The sequence below is a fragment of the Lissotriton helveticus genome, chromosome 11 (assembly GCF_964261635.1).
Source record: "Lissotriton helveticus chromosome 11, aLisHel1.1, whole genome shotgun sequence".
Lineage (NCBI taxonomy): Eukaryota > Metazoa > Chordata > Amphibia > Caudata > Salamandridae > Lissotriton > Lissotriton helveticus.
The window spans coordinates 837,448,516-837,473,155 of NC_136072.1; the positions used below are offsets into that span (position 1 = coordinate 837,448,516).

At 47.2% G+C, this 24,640-nt stretch overlaps 1 protein-coding gene across 2 annotated transcripts in view; it reads left to right on the forward strand.

Moving 5' to 3' along the window:
- LRRC74B (leucine rich repeat containing 74B) overlaps positions 1-24,640 on the forward strand; it is a 432,482-nt gene that overhangs the window by 163,538 nt on the left and 244,304 nt on the right. For both annotated transcript variants that reach the window (XM_078665884.1, XM_078665885.1), the window contains exon 3: positions 15,278-15,420. In XM_078665884.1, the coding sequence (XP_078522010.1) occupies positions 15,278-15,420 (143 nt within the window). The remainder of the gene's footprint in view (positions 1-15,277; positions 15,421-24,640) is intronic.

A 24,640-nucleotide genomic window follows, 5' to 3' on the forward strand; every position in this document is an offset into this window, starting at 1 on the left:
TCACCCTCACTCACCCTCAACCCCTCACCCTCAACCCCTCACTCACCCTCACCCTCACTCACCCGCAACCCCTCACCCTCACTCACCCTCACCCCTCACCCTCACTCACCCTCACCCACCCTCACTCACCCTCACCCACCCTCACTCACCCTCACTCACCCTCACCCACCCTCACTCACCCTCACCCACCCTCACCCTCACCCACCCTCACCCTCACCCACCCTCACCCTCACTCACCCTCACCCTCACTCACCCTCACTCACCCTCAACCCCTCACTCACCCTCACTCCCTCACCCTCACTCACCCTCAACCCCTCACCCTCACTCACCCTCAACCCCTCACCCTCACTCACCCTCAACCCCTCACCCTCACCCTCACTCACCCTCAACCCCTCACCCTCAACCCCTCACCCTCAACCCCTCACTCACCCTCACTCACCCTCAACCCCTCACCCTCACTCACCCTCAACCCCTCACCCTCACCCTCAACCCCTCACCCTCACTCACCCTCAACCCCTCACCCTCACTCACCCTCAACCCCTCACCCTCACTCACCCTCACCCTCACTCACCCTCACCCTCACTCACCCTCACCCTCACTCACCCTCACTCACCCTCACCCTCACTCACCCTCACCCTCACTCACCCTCACTCACCCTCACCCTCACTCACCCTCACTCACCCTCACTCACCCTCACTCACCCTCACTCACCCTCAACCCCTCACCCTCACTCACCCTCAACCCCTCACCCTCACTCACCCTCAACCCCTCACCCTCAACCCCTCACCCTCAACCCCTCACCCTCAACCCCTCACTCACCCTCACTCACCCTCACTCACCCTCAACCCCTCACTCACCCTCACCCTCACTCACCCTCACTCACCCTCACCCTCACCCACCCTCACCCTCACCCACCCTCACCCACCCTCACCCACCCTCACTCACCCTCACTCACCCTCAACCCCTCACCCTCACTCACCCTCAACCCCTCACCCTCACTCACCCTCACCCCCTCACCCTCACCCTCACTCACCCTCACCCTCACTCACCCTCAACCCCTCACCCTCACTCACCCTCACCCTCACTCACCCTCAACCCCTCACCCTCACTCACCCTCAACCCCTCACCCTCACTCACCCTCAACCCCTCACCCTCACTCACCCTCACAACACATATTGTGTTACAATAGGTGTCACATTTGCGAAAGATAAAACTATTGGCATTGTAAATAACAAAGCTATTAATTTCGCTATTTTCAAAACAAGCACATAAATAAAAAATGTGTCCTTTACAATACCAATAGCTCAAACTTTCCTAATGCGAGACCTATTGCATTGCTGTGCTTCTCTCCCCTGCTGCACTCTCCTGCTCTCTATAGATGTGGCCTAACGACCAGAGCTGCCATCTAAGTGACGTAAATACAAAATATGTTGCATTCCAAATGCTATAGGTGTCACATTCGCGAAAGTTATAACTATTGGCATTGTAAATGACAAAGCCATCAATTTAGCAATTTTAAAAACAAACAAATAAATAAAAAATGTCATTTACAAGACCAATAACTACAACTTTTCTAATGCGAGACCTATTGCATTTCCAATGCTTGTTGTTTTTATTGTTTTAACAATTATAGAGGTGTACAGTGGAAGCCTCTGTTCACAATGTAAGATTCATTTTACGTCTCAGTCTGCTCCAGAACAGATGGCTTTTTGTTTGACCTCATCTATCGTTTCACATTATTTATTCAAGATTTAATCATAACTCAATAGAGAGTATTTGTTTACAGCATATGAATACGCAGGAGCGTGCGGTGCGTGCCAGGGCGCCCGCCCGTGCCTAAGGTCATTGTCACGAGAAGTCCTTCATGCTGTCATGCATCGTGAGCACGACCCCTCCCACTCCTCCCTGCCTCCTCCCCCCCAAAGGAACCTACCCGCTATAGTTAATGTCCCTAATTTAGTGCAATTATGTGAGACAGTCCTGCGGCTAAGCAACGACAGGAAGATTTGCGGACAACGTGCAATTTAGGGTGAAGGTTTGCAGGAGAGGAAGGAATGTAATCTTTGCTAACCGCCTACTTGCCCCCGGGACTGGAGAAACGCCTATTGCTCCATCAACTCCCCTCCTGAACAAGATGAACGGAGCCCACGTGGCGCCTGGCCTTAAGGAGGCGACACATCGGAAGACAATGGCACGGACTTCAGGCTGGACGTCGAGTGCCCCTGACTGGCAGAGGCCCCAGAAATCAACCACCATCAAAGGACAGGCTCAGAAGGCGAAACGGCGCTCCTCATTAGGTCAGAGTCGTTTTAAGGCATGGATGGGTAAAGTGGGCTGTTCCCCAGGGCCGCAACCTATCAAGCCCCACCCCCTCCCTCCACCCGGAAACTGATCTGTTTATCTAACCTCTGTCTGTTTCTCTATTGATCCCTTTCTCCCCCTTCTGCTTTCCTGCACTATGACCTTTTCCCTACGCAGTGCCATCCTAGTGAGTTATGGAGGCCCACTAAAAAGCATTCTTTTGGTTGTGTTTTGTGGGACCCCTTTTCTGAATATGTAAGCTTTAAGTCAATATTGTTTGCCTTCATGCAATGCATGAATTACCAGAAAATCAATAATACAATTCATAGTTGCTCTAATAGGGGGGCCCAAAACATTTCTTTCACTGAGCACAAACAAATCCTTAAGTTGACATCGCTTTAAGAGAGAGAGGTATTGTGTTTTGTGAGGCAAAAAGGAGGATTGTGTCCTTCTATGGGATGGAGACATGGGGGAGGGGGGCGGGGGTGAGGAAGGAGGACACTTAGTCATGATGGAGTGCAGTGACATGAGTATAATCAGAGTCAATGAAAGCCAGCCAGTATATGGTCATTATTTTGCCTTCAAAAAATGGATAATAAACAAACATTAAAAAGTCAGGAACGTTTATGGCTTTCTTTATTGATATCAAATGGAATTCATGCATTTTGATATAACAAGAGCTATAAAGCATATGCTGCACGATTACTGGTACATCTAGCAAAAGTCAGGGTAAGGCAGCTCAGTTGGTTAATGAAGTTGCTGTAGAGCCATTTGTGTAAGCTGTAACAACAGACTTGAATACTCATGCCCGCTGCATACCATTGTATGTAACATGTAGGTTACAAATTTGTTTAATTTTTAACATAGCACATTGTGTTAAAATGTTTGCTGCAGAGATCAATCAATCAATGAAACCGCAATTGTAAAGCATAACGCTGTCACCCCGAGGGGTATCTGGGCGCTATGTCTGAGTCGAAGAGCCAGGTCTTGAGTCTTTCTTAAGTCTGCCAGTGCGGGGGGATGTACGGAGCTGGAGGGGAACGTCATTCCAGGTCTTGGCAGTGATGTAGGGAAGGAGCAGCCACTGCAGTGGCTGCGACAGATGCAGGGGGTGTGGGAAAGCGAGCGAAGAGCAGCACAGTTGTCTAGAGGTTGGTGGAAGTTCAGTCGATAGTTATGTAGGCAGGTCCTAGGTCACGGAGGGCTTTGTAGGCGTGCGTGAGGATCTTGAACTGACATTTCTTACGGACGGGGAGCCAGTGTAGGTCTCTCAGGTAGGGGGTGATGTGGGCTCGTTCGGGGAGGTCCACGATGAGTCTAGCTACAGGATCTGTGTGGTCTGAACTCTTCTGAGGAGTAGGGTGGAGATGCCTGCGTAGTGTGCATTGCCGTAGTCGAGGTGGTGACGAGGGCCTGAGTGACGGTCTTTCTAGTGTTGGTTGAGATACATCTGAAGATTCCGCAGAGCATGCAAAGTGTGTGGAAGCAGGAGGAGGCAATTGCGTTGCCTTGTCGTTCATGGTCAGTTGACTGTCGAGGATGATGCCGAGATTGTGTGCATGGTTGTTCAGTATGGGTGTATGTCCAAGTTCTGCAGGCCACCAGCTGTGATCCAATGCAGAGGTGTTCTTCCCGAAGATCAGTACTTCAGTTTTGTCAGAGCGAAAGGATAAGTTGAGTGTCATCTGCGTATTAGTATTAGATTATGTCGAGTCTGTGCCATCTGACGATGTTTGCGAGGGGGGTCATGTGGATGTTGAACTGGGTGGGTCTGAGGGATGATTCTTGTGGTACACTGCATACAATGTCTTTGGGTGTGGAGGTGAAGGGAGGCAGTCAGATGCTCTGTGTGCATCCTGCAAGGAAGGAGGTGATCCACTTGAGGGCGTCTTGCTGTATGTCTATGTTGTAGAGTTTGTTGATGAGGGTGTTGTGGGAGACCATGTTGAATGCCGCAGAGAGGTTGAGGAGGATCAGGGGCGCAGTTTCTCCATGATTGAGGAGTTTTCTGATGTCATCTGTGGCGGCAATCAGTGCTGTCTCAGTGCTGTGGTTGGCATAGAATCCTGATTGTGGAGCATTCAGTAGGTGTTTTTGTTCGAGAAATTCAGTGAGCTGCTGGTTGATGACTTTCTCGAGTACTTTGGCGGGTAGGGGAGCAGAGAGATTGGACGGTACGTTTTTGAGATGGCTGGGGTCGGAAGAGGTTTCGTTAGGAGGGCTCTGACATCTGCACGTTTCCATCTGTCTGGGAATATTGCTGTGGAGAAGGAGGTGTTGAGGATGCTGGAGAGTTGCGTGCTGATTGGATTCATTGAGAGGTTGTAGAGGTGGTGGGGCAGGGGACAGTGGGCACTCCGGAGTGGATGGAAGTATGATGGCTAAGGTGGTCAGAGCAGTGAGCGGCAGTGCCGGCTCCTCTGCTAAGGCAGAGGAGGTTCGCCCCACTGCTTTTAAGCAGTGTGACTATAGAAAAAATAAAATGATAATAACTGAATGTTATCATTTTATTTGTTCCAGCTGCTTTGCGAGCAGGTAGGCGGGGCTGCTCTGCTCTCAGAGCAGGGCAGGGGAGGAGTGGTGGGCACACTGAAATGCGCATGACGCTTTGGCCAGCCCTCTGGGGCCGGCCAAACAGTCATGCTCACTTTCCATGTTTTCCATCTAGGCTACATTACAGCCTGGGTGGAGAACATGCCCAGGCCCCCAGTCCCCATCTGAGTGCGGAACCAGAGCACTCAGACCAATCACAACACTGCATTGCAGCGTTGTGATTGGTCAGGGGCGCCTGGGAGTGCTTCCTGTTTCCTACTCCGTTGCGGAGGTGGAACGGAGCAGGGATGCGGGACACAGTGATAAGTGGTTTTTATTTTTATTTTTTTACATTCTGCTTCCTCCTCCTCCCCCACCCTCTTATCAGTGCCGGCCGCCGCTGGTTTGCAGAGACCAGGTGGTAATGGTTCAGCTGATGTTCGCTTGTTGGTTGAGGTCGTTGGGGTTGAGGGTGACTGGTTGGAGGTTGAAATTGTTGCTGATGTTGGTGATCTTGCTGTGGAAGTAGTCTGAGGGGGTGTCCCAGAGTTCTAGGGAGGGGTGAATGGTGTTCTCTATGGCTGTAGGGTTGGAGAATTCTTTGACTACTATTTTGAAGAGTTCCTTTGTGAGGTTAGCCACAGAGTCAATGCGGTGGTGATGGTTGTTTTCTTGGCTTCTTTGATGTGCCCGTGACCGTTGCTGAGGGCAGTTTTGTGGACTGCTCTGTCAGCGGGGTTCTTGGTGGTGCGTCGTAGTTTCTCCAGTTGGTGGCAGTTGCGCTTGTGGTCCTGAGTTCTAGGGTGTACCAGCTGGCACGTTTGGAGATTTTGTTGAATTTTGTAGGTTTCAGTGGGACTACTCTGTCAGGGGTGTCAGTGATCCAGGTTCCGAAGTTCTGGACGGCCTGGTTGAGGTCTGTTGAGGCCTTGGGTTGGGAGGAGGCGAGGCCCTGTGGCCACTGAGTTTCAGGGACCTTACTTCAACTGCGGTGGGAGAAGATCTGACGCCTGGTGATGATGTGCTGGCTGTCAGTGATGGTGAAGTGTATGATGGTGTGGTCAGTCCAGATGAGTTCTGTGGTGTGGCTGAATTTGTTTCTGTCACTGGAGGTGAACATGGGGTTGAGTGTGTGTATGGCTTTGTGCTTGGGTTCAGTGACCAGTTGGGTGAGGCTGATGTTGTTCAGGTTCGTCAGGAGGGCAATGGAGTTGGCATCGTTGGAGGTCGTTGATGTAGAAGTTGAGGTCGCCGAGTAGGACGTAGTGGCGAAAGTCCATTGCTAGGGAGTGTTGCGATTGGGGATGGAGTCACAAAATGTTGCACAAGGTCCCAGGGTATCTGTAGGCGAGGGTGCCTCTTATTGTGGTCTTCATGTCAGTTTGTAGTAGGAAGATGAAATGTTCCATGAGAGGCATGGGGTCGTGGTTGGCGGCGGTGCATCTGTTGGTTTCCTTGACAATGATGGCGATGCCTCCGCCTTGTTTGGTGGCGCAGTCTCAGTGTATTATCTTGTAGCTTTCGGTGGTGATGTCGGGGTTCGAGGAGGCGTTGAACCACGTTTCTTTGATGAAGGCAAAGTCCGTGGAGAGGGTGGTGATGGTGCCCCAGATTTACTTGGCATGTTGGCAGAGTGAGTGGGCAGATACAATGGAGCGGTTATGGGGTGTTCTTGGTGTTGTGGGTGGGAGTGGTGCAGGATCTTTTGTAGGTTGTGTCACAGGAGAAGTGGCAGCGTCGGCAGGTGAAGGGACAAGAAGGTCAGGCAGCACAGGGACAGCTGGCAGCACAGGGATAGGGATGGCAGGCGGGGCAGGGAAATCTGGCAGTGCAGGTATAGGGACGGTAGGTAGTGCTGGGACAGCAGGCAGTGCTGGGACAGGGAAAGAGGCAGCGCAGGGACAGCAGGCAGCACAGGGGCTGCAGGCAGTGCAGGGACGGCAAACAACTCAGGGACAGCAGGCAGGCGCAGGAACAGGGATGGCAGGCAGTGCAGGAACAGGGACCGCAGGCAGCACAGGGACAGCAGGCATGCAGGGACAGGAATGGCAGGAGGTGCTGGGACAGCAGGCCGTGCAGGGACAGGGATGGCAGGCACAGTACCTTAAGCCGGGGGTCAGACAAAAGAGGGGTGGGGAAAAAGGATCCTGTGTAATCATCAGGTAACAATTAGCAGTAGCGAATTACAATCATGGTAAAACAGCTTAGTGCATCTTGCCACAGGTGTAAACGGCTGCATATAACCATAAGGCATACATTTGAATTGTGGAAGATTTGAACTACATTTTTCAAGGTTGATAAAGTGGATTCCATTGGGGAGTAGTAAACACTTCTTACTGAGTGTCAGAAAACATTTCAGTTTGTTTTGTGCAAATAGCTATGGTTACCATTATAATGTACAAGCCTGCCGGATGTTCCTACAGACACAGCTATATGTACCTTATTTAAAAAGTTAAAAACCCTTCACTAGTTGCCTCTTGCATTTTGGGAAGTGGCCGACGGGGTGTCTCTTTGTTTGTACTGATGGGGTAACACATCTGCCAGCAGGTACTGAATGTACAGGGTCCTCCATTTGAACCACTGCCAGCTAGGACACAGTTCGAAGAAAGGCAATTGCTGATTGTTCATACAGTGATCTATTTGATGCACGGAGGAGAGTTGGAGAGGAAAAAGAGCCTCCAATGTCCTCTGCTTTGTAAGATCTTTGTAAGCTGCTAATATGACGCGCTTATTGAAAGTGTTCAGGATTCAATGCTTGTGTCCCAATGTTGACATTTTGCACTGGAGTAATTGACTGGGTCTGACCTGGTACCTGCTTCCAATTCAATAGTGTCTGCCGGAAGCGGAGCCCTATAGGTTCCCGTTCTATTCCAGCACTGGTTGTCACATAATGATGTGCCTTGTCTAACACTGGTGAACGAATCAAACTTTTTGCAAAAGGCTTTTTCCTATCAATAACTGATGTGGACTTGTGAGTTTGTCGGTTCTCATGACAAGTATGGGAAACCATGTCGGTATTGTGACTATCTAGATGACTTAATGCACAAACACATGATGGTCTTTTGATGGTGGTCACGGCCGGACTGGCCATAATGGGCACCGGGCGATTCCCGGTGGGCTGCCATGGTGCGGGCCAGTTTTGGGCTCCTGGTGGGCCACTTTTGTTACCGGGGGCCTGCAATATCGGCCCCCTGTAACAAAATCGGCAGAAACCGGCCCTTTCACACAACTCAGCCTCAATCCGCCCCTCTCCTCCAGGAGGGGCGGCCGAGCAGTTTGCCAGGGCCAGATTCGGTTCCCAGTCCGGCCCTGATGGTGGTGTGATGCCACATCACTCAGACATTTCATTATGAACTTATAAAAGAAGTAACTCCAAAGGAGGGGCACCACACTCAATTTATTTTGCTTATTGAGTGCACTTGTTTTGATATCCTTCCCCCTTTTTTGACAACAATTCTATTTATCTGGATCTTTGATGCATGCACTTTGTGTGATGCTGACAACCTTTCGTTTTGACTGATTTTGAGGTATCAAACCATCCTTTGGTTTAGGACTATCGGTGGATGCTCCATTCAGTAGCAGATCTTTCTTGCCGAACCAGAATGTTCCTCTTTTGCTTAATCTTTATGCTAAATGAACTCGGCCTTTGAGACTCATAAATGTTACTTCCCCCTCGCCTGATAGGATCAATTCTATTAGTTTGGAGAACCATCCTGCTCCCTTATGGGTAGCAGGATTTTGTAACTCTGTACGTGGATTTAGAACCATCCTTGCCCAAATGATGGGTGTTTTAATTAAAGCTGTGATATTTTTAACTGAATTGCTAAAGAGATTGCTTTTTATAATGAATTTTGAAACTCTAATACAATAACTAACAAACTTTAACTTGCTTGAGGCTCTTATTGTGCCCTATTGGTTATCTATCGAAAATGTGCAATTAGAAAAACATTTAGTGTTGGACTTTTGGTAAGTTGGCTGCCAATTAATGGCCCTCATTGAGCAGCTGACTAATGTGCCTAGGAACTCTAAACTCAACCTCTCTCATCGGTGGAACAAGATCCATCGGAGGACCTTCACCTCAGGGCCCAATGCGGTTAGAGTAGTGGTAGACATAGAGCGCATGCTTTTGAGCACTGACTCCTTCCTAAACTCTATCAAACCCACTACCATAAATATTTTAAAAATGCTCAACAATCACCTCAACCTGAATTATTGGAACTGCAGTGTGACATTCTGCATTCAGAGTGGGGTTGAGCTATTATAATAAAGAGGACCTGTAGCGGAAGCATTAGACATGGAAAGAGGCACATCCAAATCTCCTTTCAAAGGCCATGATTTGTTGGAGGGTCAGTATGGTGGACTTGCTGAATCCACTCAATGAACCTGCAAGGAGACACTGTGCTTTCTCCTTCTATACCTTAGATTCCTTTTATCTTTGGGTTTCATCTAGTGCCTTTTATCTTTGTGTTTCATCTCGTGCCCTCTACTCTACCTTCAACTGAGAGTGTGAGTGGTTGGGCTAAGCACCTTGACAGCGTATGGCTGAAGCACTGACACGAGCATTCCAATGCTGTTTGTGGCAAGCCAGGTGAGGCCTAATGAGGTGGATTTATTGTTTAGGATTTGTAGGTGAGAGCTGCAGTTATGATGCTGTCTGATGAAAGTGGTGTCCTATAACAGGTGAGTGTTCGAGTAGATTCTTACTAGTGATCGCATTTCTGGGTGTCTCCTCTGAAGGATGTGTTTTCCTTCCGCAGGAAAGATGCAGAGACTTCTGGCTCTCCTCGAAAAAATATGGAGCACCCCACATACGGACCAAAAGGCCATTTTCATGCGTTGTCTTTTAATTTAGAGATCCTTTGAGGTGGCACCTAATCCTACTGTCTTTACAAAGATCCACCTCTTTGCTGGTGAGAGTTGGAATTTGGAGTTACTCTTGTGGAGTTGGAGTTGGTGTAATCTTTCCATGTATTCATCCAGCTATCCGTACTTTCTTTCATTGATCAGTGTGTCTATCCATTCCTGCTGACACCCTTCCCCTTAAGTTCATGTTCACCCCACAACTACCTTCTTAGATCAAGCCACTCTTGTAACGTCCTACCTACCTTTCAGAGACAGCTATTCATGATGACAATAGGACATCTTGGCCCTAAAGTCACAACCCTATCTTGAATACTTATCTTTTTCTCTTTCATGCCCTTCTAAATAATGATTGGCAAATCCAGTAGGTCTCTAGCCTTTGCAATCGGGTGCCAGCAGATTGCCTTTGCAAAGATTCTTTTATTCTCCTACATTGCTGCCAAGCATACACATTTGTAATGTATATACTCATGATTTTTTAACATTCATTACAAGATGGCTGTCGTACATGCATGTGCATTTTGGAATAATTTGGCTTTGCCAATCCTTGAGTTGAAGTTCAACAAGCACTCATGAAGCTAAACCCCTGATAAATACCTGGCAGTAGCAAATGGCAGCAGAGGCAACATCCTCCATGGGGGTGGGGGAAGAGTAACACAGAGAAAGCAGTGGGTTGGGGACAAGCAATAGAAATGGCTTAAATGGCAGTGCACCGAGCTTATGGCAACTCATAAAAATTGTCAAAATCCAGTGGCTGAATGGGGATGGCCAAAATACCACTCTATACTTTATTTATGCATTTTGGACTTTATTGGTAACATGAGAAGTCTGACTGGCAGTTGTTGCTGTCTGTGGCTCGAGACCAGTGGTGGTCCTCACTAACGAAGGGTGGTGCAGTGGGTGGGGTGAGTGTGAGTGGGGGGAGAGCGCATAGGGGGCATGTTAATAATAATAATTAAAAAAACATACCTGATGCCGCCAGCCGCCTCCCACATCGCGTTGCTCCTGCTAGCCTCCTCCTGGGCCCAGCAACCCCTGGGACAGGCGCCCATCCAATCCCTGTGCTGCAGAGCAGCGCAGGAATTGGCCTGAGCGGGCAAGACAGACACTCAGGTCATGGAGTCTGTGGGGTTTCTCCAGTCCGGCTGCTGAATGCAGCCGGGCTAGAGAAACCTAAGTGCGCATGTGTGTTTTGGTCGGCCTGAGACGGCTGGCCAAACACACATGCATACTTAGGGAGTGCACAAGCACTCCTCCTCCTACCTCCCATGCCCGCCCCTCCATGCACAGGCTGGTTCAGAGCCATTAACCGAAAAATAAAACGAAAACGATGTTGGAGTATTGTTTTATTTTTTGTTTGCTGGCTCTGAGCCCGGCAGTTGGGCGAGGCTCCTCTGCCATTGTGGAGGAGCATCCACCCGCGAGACCTAAAAGCATCCCTCACCTGTAGGCATTGCCTTTCCCTCATCTCTTTGACCGCCTCAAGTACCAGGACCCTGGCCCATTGGTCTCAGATCTTGAAGAACTTTGCAGTAAGTCACAAGACCGGCTACCATATACAGACTTCTGTGATGATAGCCCACATGAGTTGCAGTGGGCACTCAAGGGAAAATAAATCACATGGAGAGAGGGATAAGAAACACTACCACAGTGTTTAAAAGTTTCAAACGTTTTTGTTTGTGAAATCTCCGGAAAGATCAATGGAAAATGTTTCAAATTAGTTATGAAAGTTTTTTAAATCAGGATATCTGTACGGAAATTGTGAATTTAGCTGAAATTTAAATTGCACGTATCCTTATTTAACGTGAAATAAATAGTTCTGCAGAAGATGCCCTTTATGGAAAGCAGTGCTCTTCTTACACAACCATTGTGTGAAGAAAAACTGCAAAATGAAAATGCAAATTTGCATAGGAAAAATCCTGCATACATTTCCAGCATGGCTGTACGGGGCAAATACGCAGCTTGTGTGAATAACACTTCATGGGTCTTGTTGGAAAATTATTTTACTAAAATTGTAAGTTCCAAGGAAACACTTTGCGTGGGTGAAGGTGCAGGAAAACTCTGAAACTTTGCAAGTCTTATGAACATGGATGTCAATTCACCAAATTGCCAGGAGTAGCAGAAGTGGCATCACACACCCTTGATTACAATGACATCAGAAGAAGTGACATCATATGACCTTTGACCCTCAATCTTCCTCAGAAGCAACGACTCAAGAACTTACCCCTAATGACATCATATTAATTCACAAAGTTCCATAATAAATGCATGATTAATATAATAACCCAACATAGATAAATGTGTGTTTTAGATACCACTTGTACTAGAATTCTGACATGATTGCAAAGGGATCATTACTCATTTCTCATAGTATTACTTGAAAAACTATATGTACATCTGAAGAGGATGAGTAGTGCCACAAAACACACAACAGCACGGGCAATCTACATTTTTATACCACAAACTGTCACGATTTAATAGTTCCCCTACGGTATAGTTCCCCTACTGTATTGAGAAATGTTTTTACAAATCATAGGGAGAGAAAAAAGAGATTTAAATTAAACAAATAGTAGCTATGTCCACATGTATTAGTTGAAATTGGCCATATATTGAGTATGAATTATATTATTGGCCTAAATTATCTCTTACTGTTGGTACATTTTAATTTAAGATTGTTTAAAAGGCTATATCACTCGTGTGAAGGACAGAGGTGAAGGTTTTATTCAGACACCTAATTTTTCATGTATTCACAATAATGAAACATGACAGAAATCTGTTTAAAAATGTTTCTTTTTAGATATTTTTTTATTTAGTAAGACAAATGACCATTGCACTGCTGAATGTATTAATTTTACATAGCCTATCTTGTAATGCCCCAGTCTCAATCTATGTGACCGACACAGAAAGGAAAGTGCTCATCACAATATTGTTTTCCTTCTCTCCTTGGAGTAGTCACTGATTATTTTGAAAGTGGTGGGATGTAATATTTGCCCTGAATTGTAGCAAGGGAGCCTGACATTTTTCTAGGGAGACTTCTGGAGGGCGAGGGAGATCTTCCCCCATGTAAATGTAAAATAAAAAGTGGAACAAGATACTGCATCTTTTTGCTAAAACACCACAGGCTCTGAAAAAGCACTCTTTAAACATTCAAGTCTCTCATGGCGTGCCAAGCTAATTTAACTTGACTCTACCCAAGTGTTGATGCCTTTTTTTCCAAATAGTTTTGGTGGCCCCCATATGTGAAAAATTACCTTGATTGTGCCCGTTCAGCATATTGACATGGGTGCTTCCCATATGCCATGGGTGCCACTTTAGCCTAAAAATTACATACAGTATGCCACTGCCAGAATTTAGAAAATAGTGCTGTCCATAACCATGAATGACACATCAAAAATTATCTCAGGACCAGCATTTTGCCATGAATGTACCCCTCCTATAAGCCCCGTTTGTTCTCCCTAATGGCGAAAATTATGTTCAATGTGTCAGCACCAGCATTTTGCCACGAGTGCCCCCTTTATCAAGAATTTTCTCCAGCATGCCAGTGGCAGCATTTTGTCATCAGCATACCCATATGCCAAGTATAACCTCAGGTGTTCCCTTGTTAGCATGGTATTTTGTCACAGGTGCCGATCATGGGAAGAGCTGCCTTCAGTATGCCAGTGCTAAAATGTTACCATAGGTGCTCTTTAAGGCAAGAATTACCTACAGAATGCCCGGATCAAGGGCATACATTCAAGCATAGCACCTCATTCTCACTCATGCTCACTTATATTGACTCATTCACACACACTCATTCATTGCCACTCAATTGCACTGGTTTATTTATTTTCACTCACAGTTATGCTCACTCATTGCCACTTCTTCCAACTCATTCTTGCTCACACTCCTTCACACTCTAACATTCCCTCATACTCATACTCATTCATTCTCACCCACATACTCTCTCTTGTTTGCATCACTCTTTCGCTCATTCACTGACTCATTCCTACTCACTGACACTTATATTATTCCTAGACACACTTTAAAACTTTTTACACATTGCATGTGTATTGTATAGCGCACCACACATGCAATATTTAAAAAGTTAGAGGAAATTAAAACATTTCTCCAACTTATTGCCTGCCTGAAGATGGTGTTATTTTTTGGTGCAAAGCCCTGGCTAATTTTTTTTAGTAGCTATGGCTTTGCTGAAAAAAACTTGGGTTGTAGCATGAAAATGCCCAGATAACACCCATGGCAGGACTTGTGATGCAAAGTGGCGCAAAACAGCACAAAGCATTTTTGTCACTTTTGCCCAGAGCAAAAAACGTTTTACACTGGAAAGTAAGTAGCTTACCAAGACGTTGTGCCAGTTTGCATCACTTTGTACTGGCACAAAGTCTTGATAAATCTGCCCCATAATCCTAGTCGTTCACACCCATTCCCACTACTTGTCATCCACTCTCAGTTTCAAGCACCACACAGACACATGCCTTCACATACAAACAAGCACACATAAACATGCTCACTTACACAACATAGATTTAAATGCATTTTATTTTATTTACCACAACTACTAGAGAAAGTCATGTTCCAGCTCCAGATATGAATTTGTTTGTTATGCTCATAGCGAATCAAATACAATTATTTACTAACAGATTAATAAAAAATGGTCGGAAATGGAGGTTAGAGACCAGCACCTACAATGGAGCGCCGCCCCAAAGTTCTTGGCACTGATTTTGCCACCTCTGAAGCCAGCGGTTGCAAAAGCAGCAACAGGGGTAGCAAGGGCAAGCCAAGGGTAACAGCTGCAGCCCTTGACGACCCATAAATGACTTCCATGTTTCTGAACTGGAAAAAACAGGGCTTGCAAAAGTTTGCAGGCTTACAAAACGTTGCACACCCCTAACCCTGGACCAGGGAATACTCACTAGACTAATAGCGACAAAACCCCTCAAAAGCACACTTAAACTCGGGGTACAAATGCACAGATAGGGCTCATGAACCCCTATATCAGCAACCTTTATTTTAGGACAATCCAACCAGGCTTATTAACTCTAAACAGCGCCGCAGTGCTGTTGAAGACAGTGAATATCAGGTAATATAAAATCATTGCAATATAATATAACTTAACAATTTCTTATTGCAAACAAGACCTATTTGTCCTTTGGGCTACACTTGCAACTGCACTATTTCCACCAGACTGGGGCTAATTTCCCTTCCTCCAAGGCTAACACATAATTTCCATGTTGCCAATGCCATTGGTTTTTGCCATAAATTAACCCCCACCCACCAAAGCTGGACCACTAAATGCTACATAATGTCGAAACAGAGGCTGATTCAGTGGAATGTACACCGATTTAATAAAAAATACACATATATTGATATCATGTGCATGGTTAAAGAAGTAGTCTTCATGTAGTTCTCTTCAGACTATTCTAATGATCTGTATATTTCTATGGCCTTGTATTAAATGACATGAGAACTGCAGTGTTTTACAGAGTAGCCAGTGTTTACTGCTCCATGTTTTTGTTCCTCTGACATCCTATTTTGTTGTATGTGTGACTTCTAAAAGTAGCTTAGAACATTTTCTTTTCTCAAACAGAAACTAAAACGGTGTATGATCCCACGGGCAAGGAAAAATACTTGGAGGCCTGCAAGGCGTTCGGTGTAGTCCCTATTTCCTACTTTCTTCGTCACATGAAGGACTCGGAACTGACCATGATGCATCATGGACTCGGCCCGCAGGTACGTAACAAGCCAAAAATATACCTAGAGGTACAAGCAAAGAGGTGACGTCTATTGGACCAGTGGATGATGTTACCACTGACAGTGTAATTAACCTAAATATCGAATAGGGTATGGCACACATGGAATTGAGTGTGCCCTACAAATCTATGAGGATTTGAGCGACACTCATAAGGGGGACTTTAAAACCCAAGTGGTTTCAGCCCACAGTAATTAAAGGGACACAAAAAACCCATAGGAACTGGACCCCAGGTCTCGAAGTGCTTTGATAATTTGATAGGTGAGTAGTGGAACTGACGTTTGGGGAGCACCATGTGAAAGTAAATTTCGATTTATTTATTTCATGCCATGGACATTAGCATATGCATCACAAACCATGGTAGTTGATTATGTCTCATGTGTACACATTTTCTGACATCCGGCCTACGGCCTCTGCTGTATCAAATTTGCTTAATATTTTTGTTCTGCTTATTTCATTTACACATATATTTTTCTTTCGGAATTATGACAAAGGTGGATGGCTGTGGTGCTTTTTAGACATACGTCTGCTATTTGCTTGTAAGGGTGTTTAATGTAGAGGGAATTCTTGCACTGTTGGTCTCACCGTATGTCAGCATCACTTGGATGCTTTTTAACCCAACTGAGCTTCATTTCTGGACTACTTATCTTCAAATTTAGAGAACTTGCATACCCTAGATACCGGAGAGCTCACACTCATCCCAGAAGAATCTGTGAATTACACAAATAAAACCAATTACCATAAATATAGGACGTACGGCTTTCCATTTGAGTAGATTTCAATTGCTGACGGGATCTGGTTGTGTGGGGTGCGATATATCCTTGTACCTTGGCATCAGAACTTAGGGAATCCCAATATATTTGTAATGACTCCCCATTGGCCTGTGATTATAGGAGTTGGTATCTGTATGTTGCTTTCAAAACCCAATAAAACGATTTGATCAATAAAACACTATGAGGACTCACCTCTCATTTACTGAAGAGCACAGAGTAGTGATCGAAGAAGAAGCCCAAAGTGACTGACTACACAGACCTAAATTTATCTTATGAGCACATGGGGTTTCCGCATAGATGTAATGAAGTAATCTGAAATGCCCATGAGGACCAGGCCCAGTAATCAATAGTGATATTAAAAGTCTATAACAATTGACCCCAAAGAGACTTAGGTAAGCCTAATTTTCCATTCGGATTAGGCCTACACAAACTCTAAAAGCCAATGTGTACCCACATGACCCTGAAAACCATTGTTGTTGAATGGTGAGTGATATTTTTCTTACTGGGCCTGTTAACATAATTTAATTGCAATTGCTTTGATATCTTCTTTGATAATTTGAGAGTAGTGATTGGGCAGTTCCTTTCTGACAGATGGTTGCAGAGTAGTCCAGAAAGATACAACTGCTGAGAAGGCACCATTGTGGGGTTTAGTGCTCTGGCATTCTTAGTCTCGCCAGATCTTGTTAACATTGTATTATCTCCTGAGCGACTTCACACTAGGTTACAATGTGTTTATTGGTGACAGCTGCTTCTAATGTGAGTTGGCTTAGGCCCATGCATCAGAGAGGGAGCATGAGACTTTTGTGGGCAACTTATATGGGGTTATTCTTGTTATTTGTGTGATATTCCATGGCTCTGGTGGGATGAAATTGTCAGGAAGAGATTTCGTCAGTTTGAAGCATGCTTTTGCTCCACATGTTGATCATGCCAAATAGGTTATTGTTGATTTTGGTTGCAAGCCCTTCCCTCTGGGTCCCAGGGATGTCAGTCATTTTTGGACAGTATTCATGGTGGTACTCTTGAGAAGGCCTAGATTCATATTGCACACCATTTGGATGCCCTAGGTGTTCCCTTTGAACTCTTGATTTTCTGAGAATAGCCATGTTCGCAGAGTGGCTGCAGGTTCGGAAGGTTTATGCAGTCTAGAAGATCTATGAGGTTTCGCTGCCAAGAAGCTGTGTTTCTACATAAGTCCTGCTAAATTGTTAAATTTGAGCTATTTTCCTGAAGTTAAATAGTACCTTGCAAGCGACTTTTGACAAAGCAGCGGTTCTAACCTTCAGTTGGAGAACTCTGACAAGAAGTAAGCAAATGCAGTGGATTTCAAAGTGTTTGTCAGAAAGCACCTTTGATAACCCGACTCAACACAAGCAATACGCTGATCTAGGAGGACTCAGCCCTAGCTAACAGTTATTTTTAGGGAAATGATGAAGGTGAAAATAGTGTTGCAAAATAAGGTTGTCACTCTGATCAAAAGACTGGGCAATATTGAGAATAATGTTGAAGCACACAAGCCATGAAGGAAAATGTCAGTGAGGCTGAGAATTGGATCAGCACATTGGAGGACACATTATGATGGAAGAAGCTCTTAATCACCTCAAAGCAGACCTTTACTGTAATCTGACACATAATAAAAGAGATGTCCAGCAAAAGCTCTATTGTCCTTAGCATTAGTGTTAGACCAGACATCCTTAGTGTGGTATTCCCCAAACTTCAGCCTTCACCTCTTAGTTTTACTGAACCCGTTTTTGTTGGTACTAGGACTCTGTGCACTTTACCCATGCTAACTAGTGGAACAGTGCTTTGCTCTCTCCGAAAAACATGGAAAAAGTGATCCTTACCTAATTGACACTTTTAATTTACATACATATACGTCCCTGGTAAATTGTACTGGAGTACCCAGAGCCTGTAAATGAAATACTATTAGTGGACAGCAACACTTATTGTGCCACCCACTAAAGTAGTGTTAAAACTGCATCTTGTAGTGCAGTTTTAAAATGCCATTTCCATTTTGACCAGGCAAAATAAACGTTTTGCGAGGCCTAAACTTTCCTTTTTAGGTCTGGTGTTATCAAGACCTTTTAATTCAAAGATGTATTTTAACACGAATCCTAAAATGTTTTAACAGCATTTCGTTTTTTTCTCATTATTTTTTTTTAAGATGTTTTTAGTATTATTCTTGTCTGTCTTGTGCCGGCGATCACCCACTAAAAGGACAAATAAATGTATATAATTATGTAGCTGTCTATCGTAAGCTGTGACATAGCTTCCGGAACACAATCCTCGCGTCTGCTTTATTTTGTATCCTTCTAATTATTTCTAGAAGTGTTGTTCAGATGACCCGCCCATGTGTCATTGTCCATATGATCCGCAGCTGTATCCCTTCCTCCTAATTTACCACTCACTATATTATGTGTAGTAGAGGTTGTCAGGCATGTTTCTGGCCACATCACACTGGCTGGACTGTGTGATGGATCATTGTGGGCTCAATGTCAGGGCGGCTTTATGGTGGTGCGACCAGTGCTGCTGCACAGGGCGCTGACCTGAAAGGGAGCGGGGGGGAGGGGCACCAACCTCGGGGGGTAGGTGGGGTGCTGTGTTTAGCAACATGGTCGCCGACTGGCTGCCGCCCCCCTCCCTCGAACTCACCATGCCAACCCAGGACACAGGCTCTTGAAACAGAGTTAACTTTTGGAAGGCAGGGGTCACGAAACCCCCGGCCGTATTTATTAAGATATAAGATCATAAAATTTTAATTGCATGATAAACGTTTTATACAAAATCATCAAGACATTAGATACAATGGTGTCAACAAATGTGAAAGCCTAACCTTAACAGAGACTCTAATACATTTTGTTTCCTAACCGAATCTAACATCCTCATCTAGATTTTGTATAATACATTTCTGGCCATATGGCAAGGTCGCTAACCGGTGTCAGGTCCTACAAGCTGCGCCTTACCTAGCGATGTGCGCATGCGTAGCCAAGCCCGTTAAATTACCCGGTCCACGCCGTGAACTCCATTTACCCACTAAAGGAGGGCCCTTACTCTGCGCCATCCGGTGACGTCATGAGTATGCGCGCGCGGGGTGGCTACCAGCCAAAGGAAAGCGTGACTACTCCAACCCGCGACCCTTTGAAGCACCAGTTACCTTGCCCCTGAAGTTCTAGGAGGTGCCAATGGCCCCTCCCCCTGGGCGGGAACCTCCTTTATGGGATGATGCCCGCCCCCTCAGACCTTAAAAATTAGCTGCTCACCGGTCATGACCTTACCGCCACAGGCCAGCATTGTTAACCGACGATCTGGCCTCCCCCTGTGTCCTGACCTACCCTAGTAAGTTCTCCCTTTAGCAAAACCCTCTAACCAGGCCCAGACATTATCAGACCACAGGACGTTCCCTTCCTCAGTCAAGTGAACCCCATCACCCAGGTAGTAATGTTCTCCCCAGATACACCCATGCGGGATCGTCTGCAACCGGAGGGCTCGGAATAGTTTGTCCAACTGTGTGTTGATCCTCTTTACCGAGTGATTCAACGCCCTGACTGAGTCCCCCCCCCGCCACTGCCACCGAGGGATAAGTTGCGACCATACTACTGTGCAACCTGGGCACGTCCTCGACACCCACCCCGCAGTGGAAATGATCTCTTCAATGAGTATTCGCCTCCCTAGTTTGGCCAGGTCATTCTCCCCCAGGTGAAGTATCACCACTGACGGGGGGTCGAGCTGCTGAGCCAAGAGTCCCTGAAAGAAGTTCCTGAACTGTCCAAGACACAGACCCCCTCTCCCAAAGAATGAGATGTCCAACCCCTTCAATGCCGCCTTTCTCTTACGGTCTGTTGAAAGAAAAACATTTTGCACCCGTCTTACATAAGAATGACCTACAATCCAGATCTTCAGTTCTCCGTGTCCAGCTTGCTGCTTGTGCTGTGTCGGTGTAGCTCCCTTGTTCCCGCCAGCGAGTTCCTCCCCTGCGTCACAGGTTTGAGAAACTGCAAGAACCAGAAAACATAACCAGCGTGAGAATCATCCTGTCATAACATGTCAATCCGTACATATCGTTTATAACAGTCAGATGACCATCTCCCAATCTTCTTCACACTCTCTGCCGAGAGACCCCCTAAAGCAGCCTCAGTTGCCGCCCCTATCCTGAATGAGTGCGTGCCAAATTCCTTAGGATCCAACCCTGCCTGTCTAATAGTCAATTCAAGGACCCGCCTGAACTGGTATCTAGTCAATGGTGTCCCATTGGCATGACACAATAGTGCTCCACCCGCCGTGCCCACCCGTTGCTTGTGGAACACCTCCACATGGGAAACCGGGCAACAGGGGTTGGTCTCGGCCCGGTGGAGCACTATGGTGTAACCCCGAGACTCCTGATCTGTTTTGGACCTCTGAATTGTCACCCACATGGTGTCTTCCCTGATCCTAACACTACTTAGCTGTAGGCCGCCCAACTTATCCCCTTTTGACCCTGCTACCAGTTCGCCAATTCTTAGAGCCCCATAAAAAGCCAAGGCAAAAGCAGCTTTGAACAGATGTATCTCCCATTCTGAACTACACACCTCGTGCAATGCCACTAATAAGGCTGTCAGCCGCGCCAAGCCTATGGGCTTCCTTGTATCTGCAGTATGGCCCTGCAACCGGCGCCATCCCCTCATGGCCTTGCGCACCACAAAATTATTGGTGGGATCTCGCATGCCCTTAGCCTGTGCAAAGAAGGAAACAGCCGCCCTATGTCTTCTTGCGGCTGCCACTGATCTCCCTTCCCTGTGCATCCATTCCAAATATTCTGCAAAACTGTCCTCCTGCGCCCATCTGACCTCCCACTCCTGCCCTAAGAACGAGCGGTAAGACAAAAACGCCCCTTCATAAGATGTCTTGGTCCTGGGTGCTAGGCTAGCAACCACGAGGTCCTGTAATCTGGGGCACCAATCTGCCAGAGTACTGTCGGGAATTGTGCTGGCGAGGGGTCTGCTGCAGGAAGGTGTTCCCTGAAAACCTGCATTTTGAAGCGAGAAAGGGAGTCAGCTGCATTGTTAAGGACGCCTGGGACATGTTTGGCCTTGAAGAGTACATTCAATTTTAAGCACAGCAACACAATCTCTTTAATCAGGCGCAAGATGAACGGACAGCGCGCCCCTTGCTGGTTTATGCACTCGACCACTGTCATGTTATCCGACCAGAACACCACTGATTGGTTACATAGATGTTCTGGCCAGACCTTCAATGCCACCCATACTGGAAAAAGTTCCAGGAAGCCAATGTTGGCAGTCAAGCCCCATCTTTTCCATTCCTCTGGCCACCGTTGGGCTACCCACTTGGACCCTAAAATGGCACCAAAACCAACACTACCAGCAGCGTCCGTCCACAAACCCAATTCTGCTGATGACGCGGGAGGACCTGCCCACACCACCCTGCCATTAAAGTCTGTCAGAAATGACATCCATATCTGCATATCCTGGCGAACCTCAGCTGACAGCCTAGTGCGGTGGTGCTTCTCCCGTAGTCCTTTCATAGCATGGGCAATAGAGCGAGAGAATGGGCGTGCCATTGGGATGACCCGTAATGCAAAATTCAGTTGACCCACCACTTCCTGCAGCTGCTGCAAGGAAACCTTGTTCTTTCTTAGACATTGCCGCAGAGCCGCTCTGAACCTAGACACTTTGTCCTCGGGCAACCTGAAACATCCTTGAACCGAATCAATTTCAATGCCCAGAAATTCCAAGCAAGTAACCGGGCCCACCGTCTTCCCCGGCGCCAGCGGAACCCCAAAAGCCCGCATGAGCACGCAAAATTCCTGCAATGCCCATGCACACTCCTGAGAGTTCGCCGCTCCTAGGAACAAGAAATCATCCAAATAATGCATAACTTGCTGGTGGCCCGTTGCCTGTCTCATGACCCATTCTAGGAATGAGCTAAATGTCTCAAAATAGGCACATGATATGGAACAGCCCATGGGCATACATTTGTCCATGTAAAACTTGCCCTCAAAGGTGAAGCCTAAAAGATGGTGGTCACTCGGGTGCACTGGGAGGAGGCGAAACGCGGATTCTATGTCAGATTTAGCCATCAATGCCCCCGGGCCCAGTGCACGCAACAAGTCAACCGCCTGATCAAAAGAGGCATATTTCACGCTACAAATTCCTTCATCAATCGCATCATTCAAGGATGATCCTCTTGGTGCAGACAAGTTGTGGATCAATCTAAATTCACCTTTCTCTTTTTTGGGTACTACTCCAAGTGGGGAACACACAAAATCAGGGACCGGTGCCTCGTGGAAGGGGCCCGCTATCCTGCCTAAGGACAGTTCCTTGGTAATCTTAGCGGACACTACCGTTGGATTTTGTTTCACTGATAATTGGTTCCTGCAAGTACTGCTACCTGTGAAACCCACTGCCGGAATCCTAAAACCTCGTGAAAACCCCTCCTGAAGTAGGGTGGCCGCTGCGTGATTAGGGTATCTATTTAACCACGGGATCAATGCTAACACATCTATTGGTGTGGGGGGGCCCAGCTCATGAAAGTTATTCCGGCTTCCCCCTTCCCCTATGCCCATGGTTGCCTGGCTTGGACCTGCAGGTTGTCTCGGGGTGTGATGGGTGGCCACAGATTGAACATGCATGCCTGAATCTACAGGTGCCCTGGGGTCTTGTGCATGTGCGCCTATTAAAATCCCAGCATACCCCTCTCCTTTCTGACCCCGCCCCCTTACTCTTCCCCGGGACCTCACTCCCTTGGGTTGTCCGAAAGGGCTGATGGGGCTTTGCGGAAAATACCCTCACTGTACTGATGGGCTGTGAAGGGACTGAGTCACCCGAAAACTGCTTATGCCAAGACAATGAGTCGACCTTGTCCCATGCTAGGGATGCGTTAAATTCTTTGGCCTTCCTGAAGTTCACATCATACTCCTTCCACGCGTCACCAGTGTATTGATCACTCCACCCCACAATCCTACTTAGGTAGCAAGCCATTTCGGCCTGCACATTTGGGGGGCGTTCTGCCGTGATGGCTGAAAGGACAGCGAAGGCCCTGATCCAGTTCTTTAATGTCTCCTCTACTCTAAACCTGGAGCATTGTGCCCTCCATTCGCTTGGATGCATCCACTCCTTCAATACCTTCGCCTGTTCCATCTCCCTATTGTCTAGCAGTAAAGAGTAAATGTAAACATATTTCCCTGCCCAAATCATCTCCTTCACTTCTTTGGACACATGTTGTCCCAAATTTTCACTCCTCGTTGGCACTAAGCCGTCCCCCAACAGCGGCAGAGACACTTCCTTACCATTCACAGGCACTGGAGCCGGTAGGGCACTCTCCCCGTTCGCCTGAGCAGGACCCGAACCTGTAAGGGAAGAAGATGCTGTTCCCGCACTGCTGGCAACCGCCGTTGAAGCCTTAATCTTTTCTACCAGTTTTTCTGCCTCGGCTACATGGTCAGATGAATCAAAGGACATACCCCCCTTTTTTAACCACGGCAGCAAATCTGCTATCCGAGATACCAATTCAGAAGGCAATGCATCAGTACCCGCTGGGCCCGCCGGCATCACTGTGGGCACGGTCTGGGGCACAGGAGCAATGGGCAAGGGTGCGGGCGTAACTGGGACTGGCGCCGCAGGCGTAACTGGGATTGGAGCCACGGGCGGAGGGGCAGGCCCCAGAGGAGGGAGCGCCGGCGGGATGGCAGGAGCCGGTGCCACGGGCGCTGGGATCACAGGCGTAGGTGCAACAGGCACCGGGACTACCGGCTCCGGGGTAGGAGCCGCGTACCTAGTTTTCTTGGCCTTAGACCTCTTTGGTGAGGTGACAAAATCCCCCCTTGGTAAGGGGGGTGCCTTCCTACGAACAGGTCTACCCAATGGGCCAGGGGAATCATCAAACCTCTCATTAATTCGTGCCTCTAATTCATCAATCTTCCCCAACCGTTTGTTCATTTCGCCCATTTCCCGCATCATGGCTCGCATCATCACTTCCATCTTAGACCCTCCTTTACCACCCCTTGCTCCTGGCATGATGACCACTGCTACACTCCTAGTGTTACAATCAGCTATTCTGTACCTTCACCAGATGGAGGGTCTCCAGGGGGCTTTCAGCACCATGCAACGGCAACCGCAACACCACCGGCTTATCCGGCTATGTAAGGGGTGGGTAAACCTAATGTAGACCCACCCGGCGGCAACCAGGAGCGATGAATGCCAGCCCCCCGTTCCCCTCTTACCGACAATCCTGCGTGCTTTCCGCCGATATCGTATCTGCAACCACGCCCTACGTCCGCGCCCACGCGCTGGCCAGTCAAAATGCAGGAAAGTTCTCTTCTAGTGCCTGTAATTGAAAATGCGTTAATACCTGAGAGCACGCGGCCGTTCACCACTTGGCTGTTACCCTCACAGACACTTAGTATAATTGTGGCCTTTAATGCACAACCCCTTTTGTA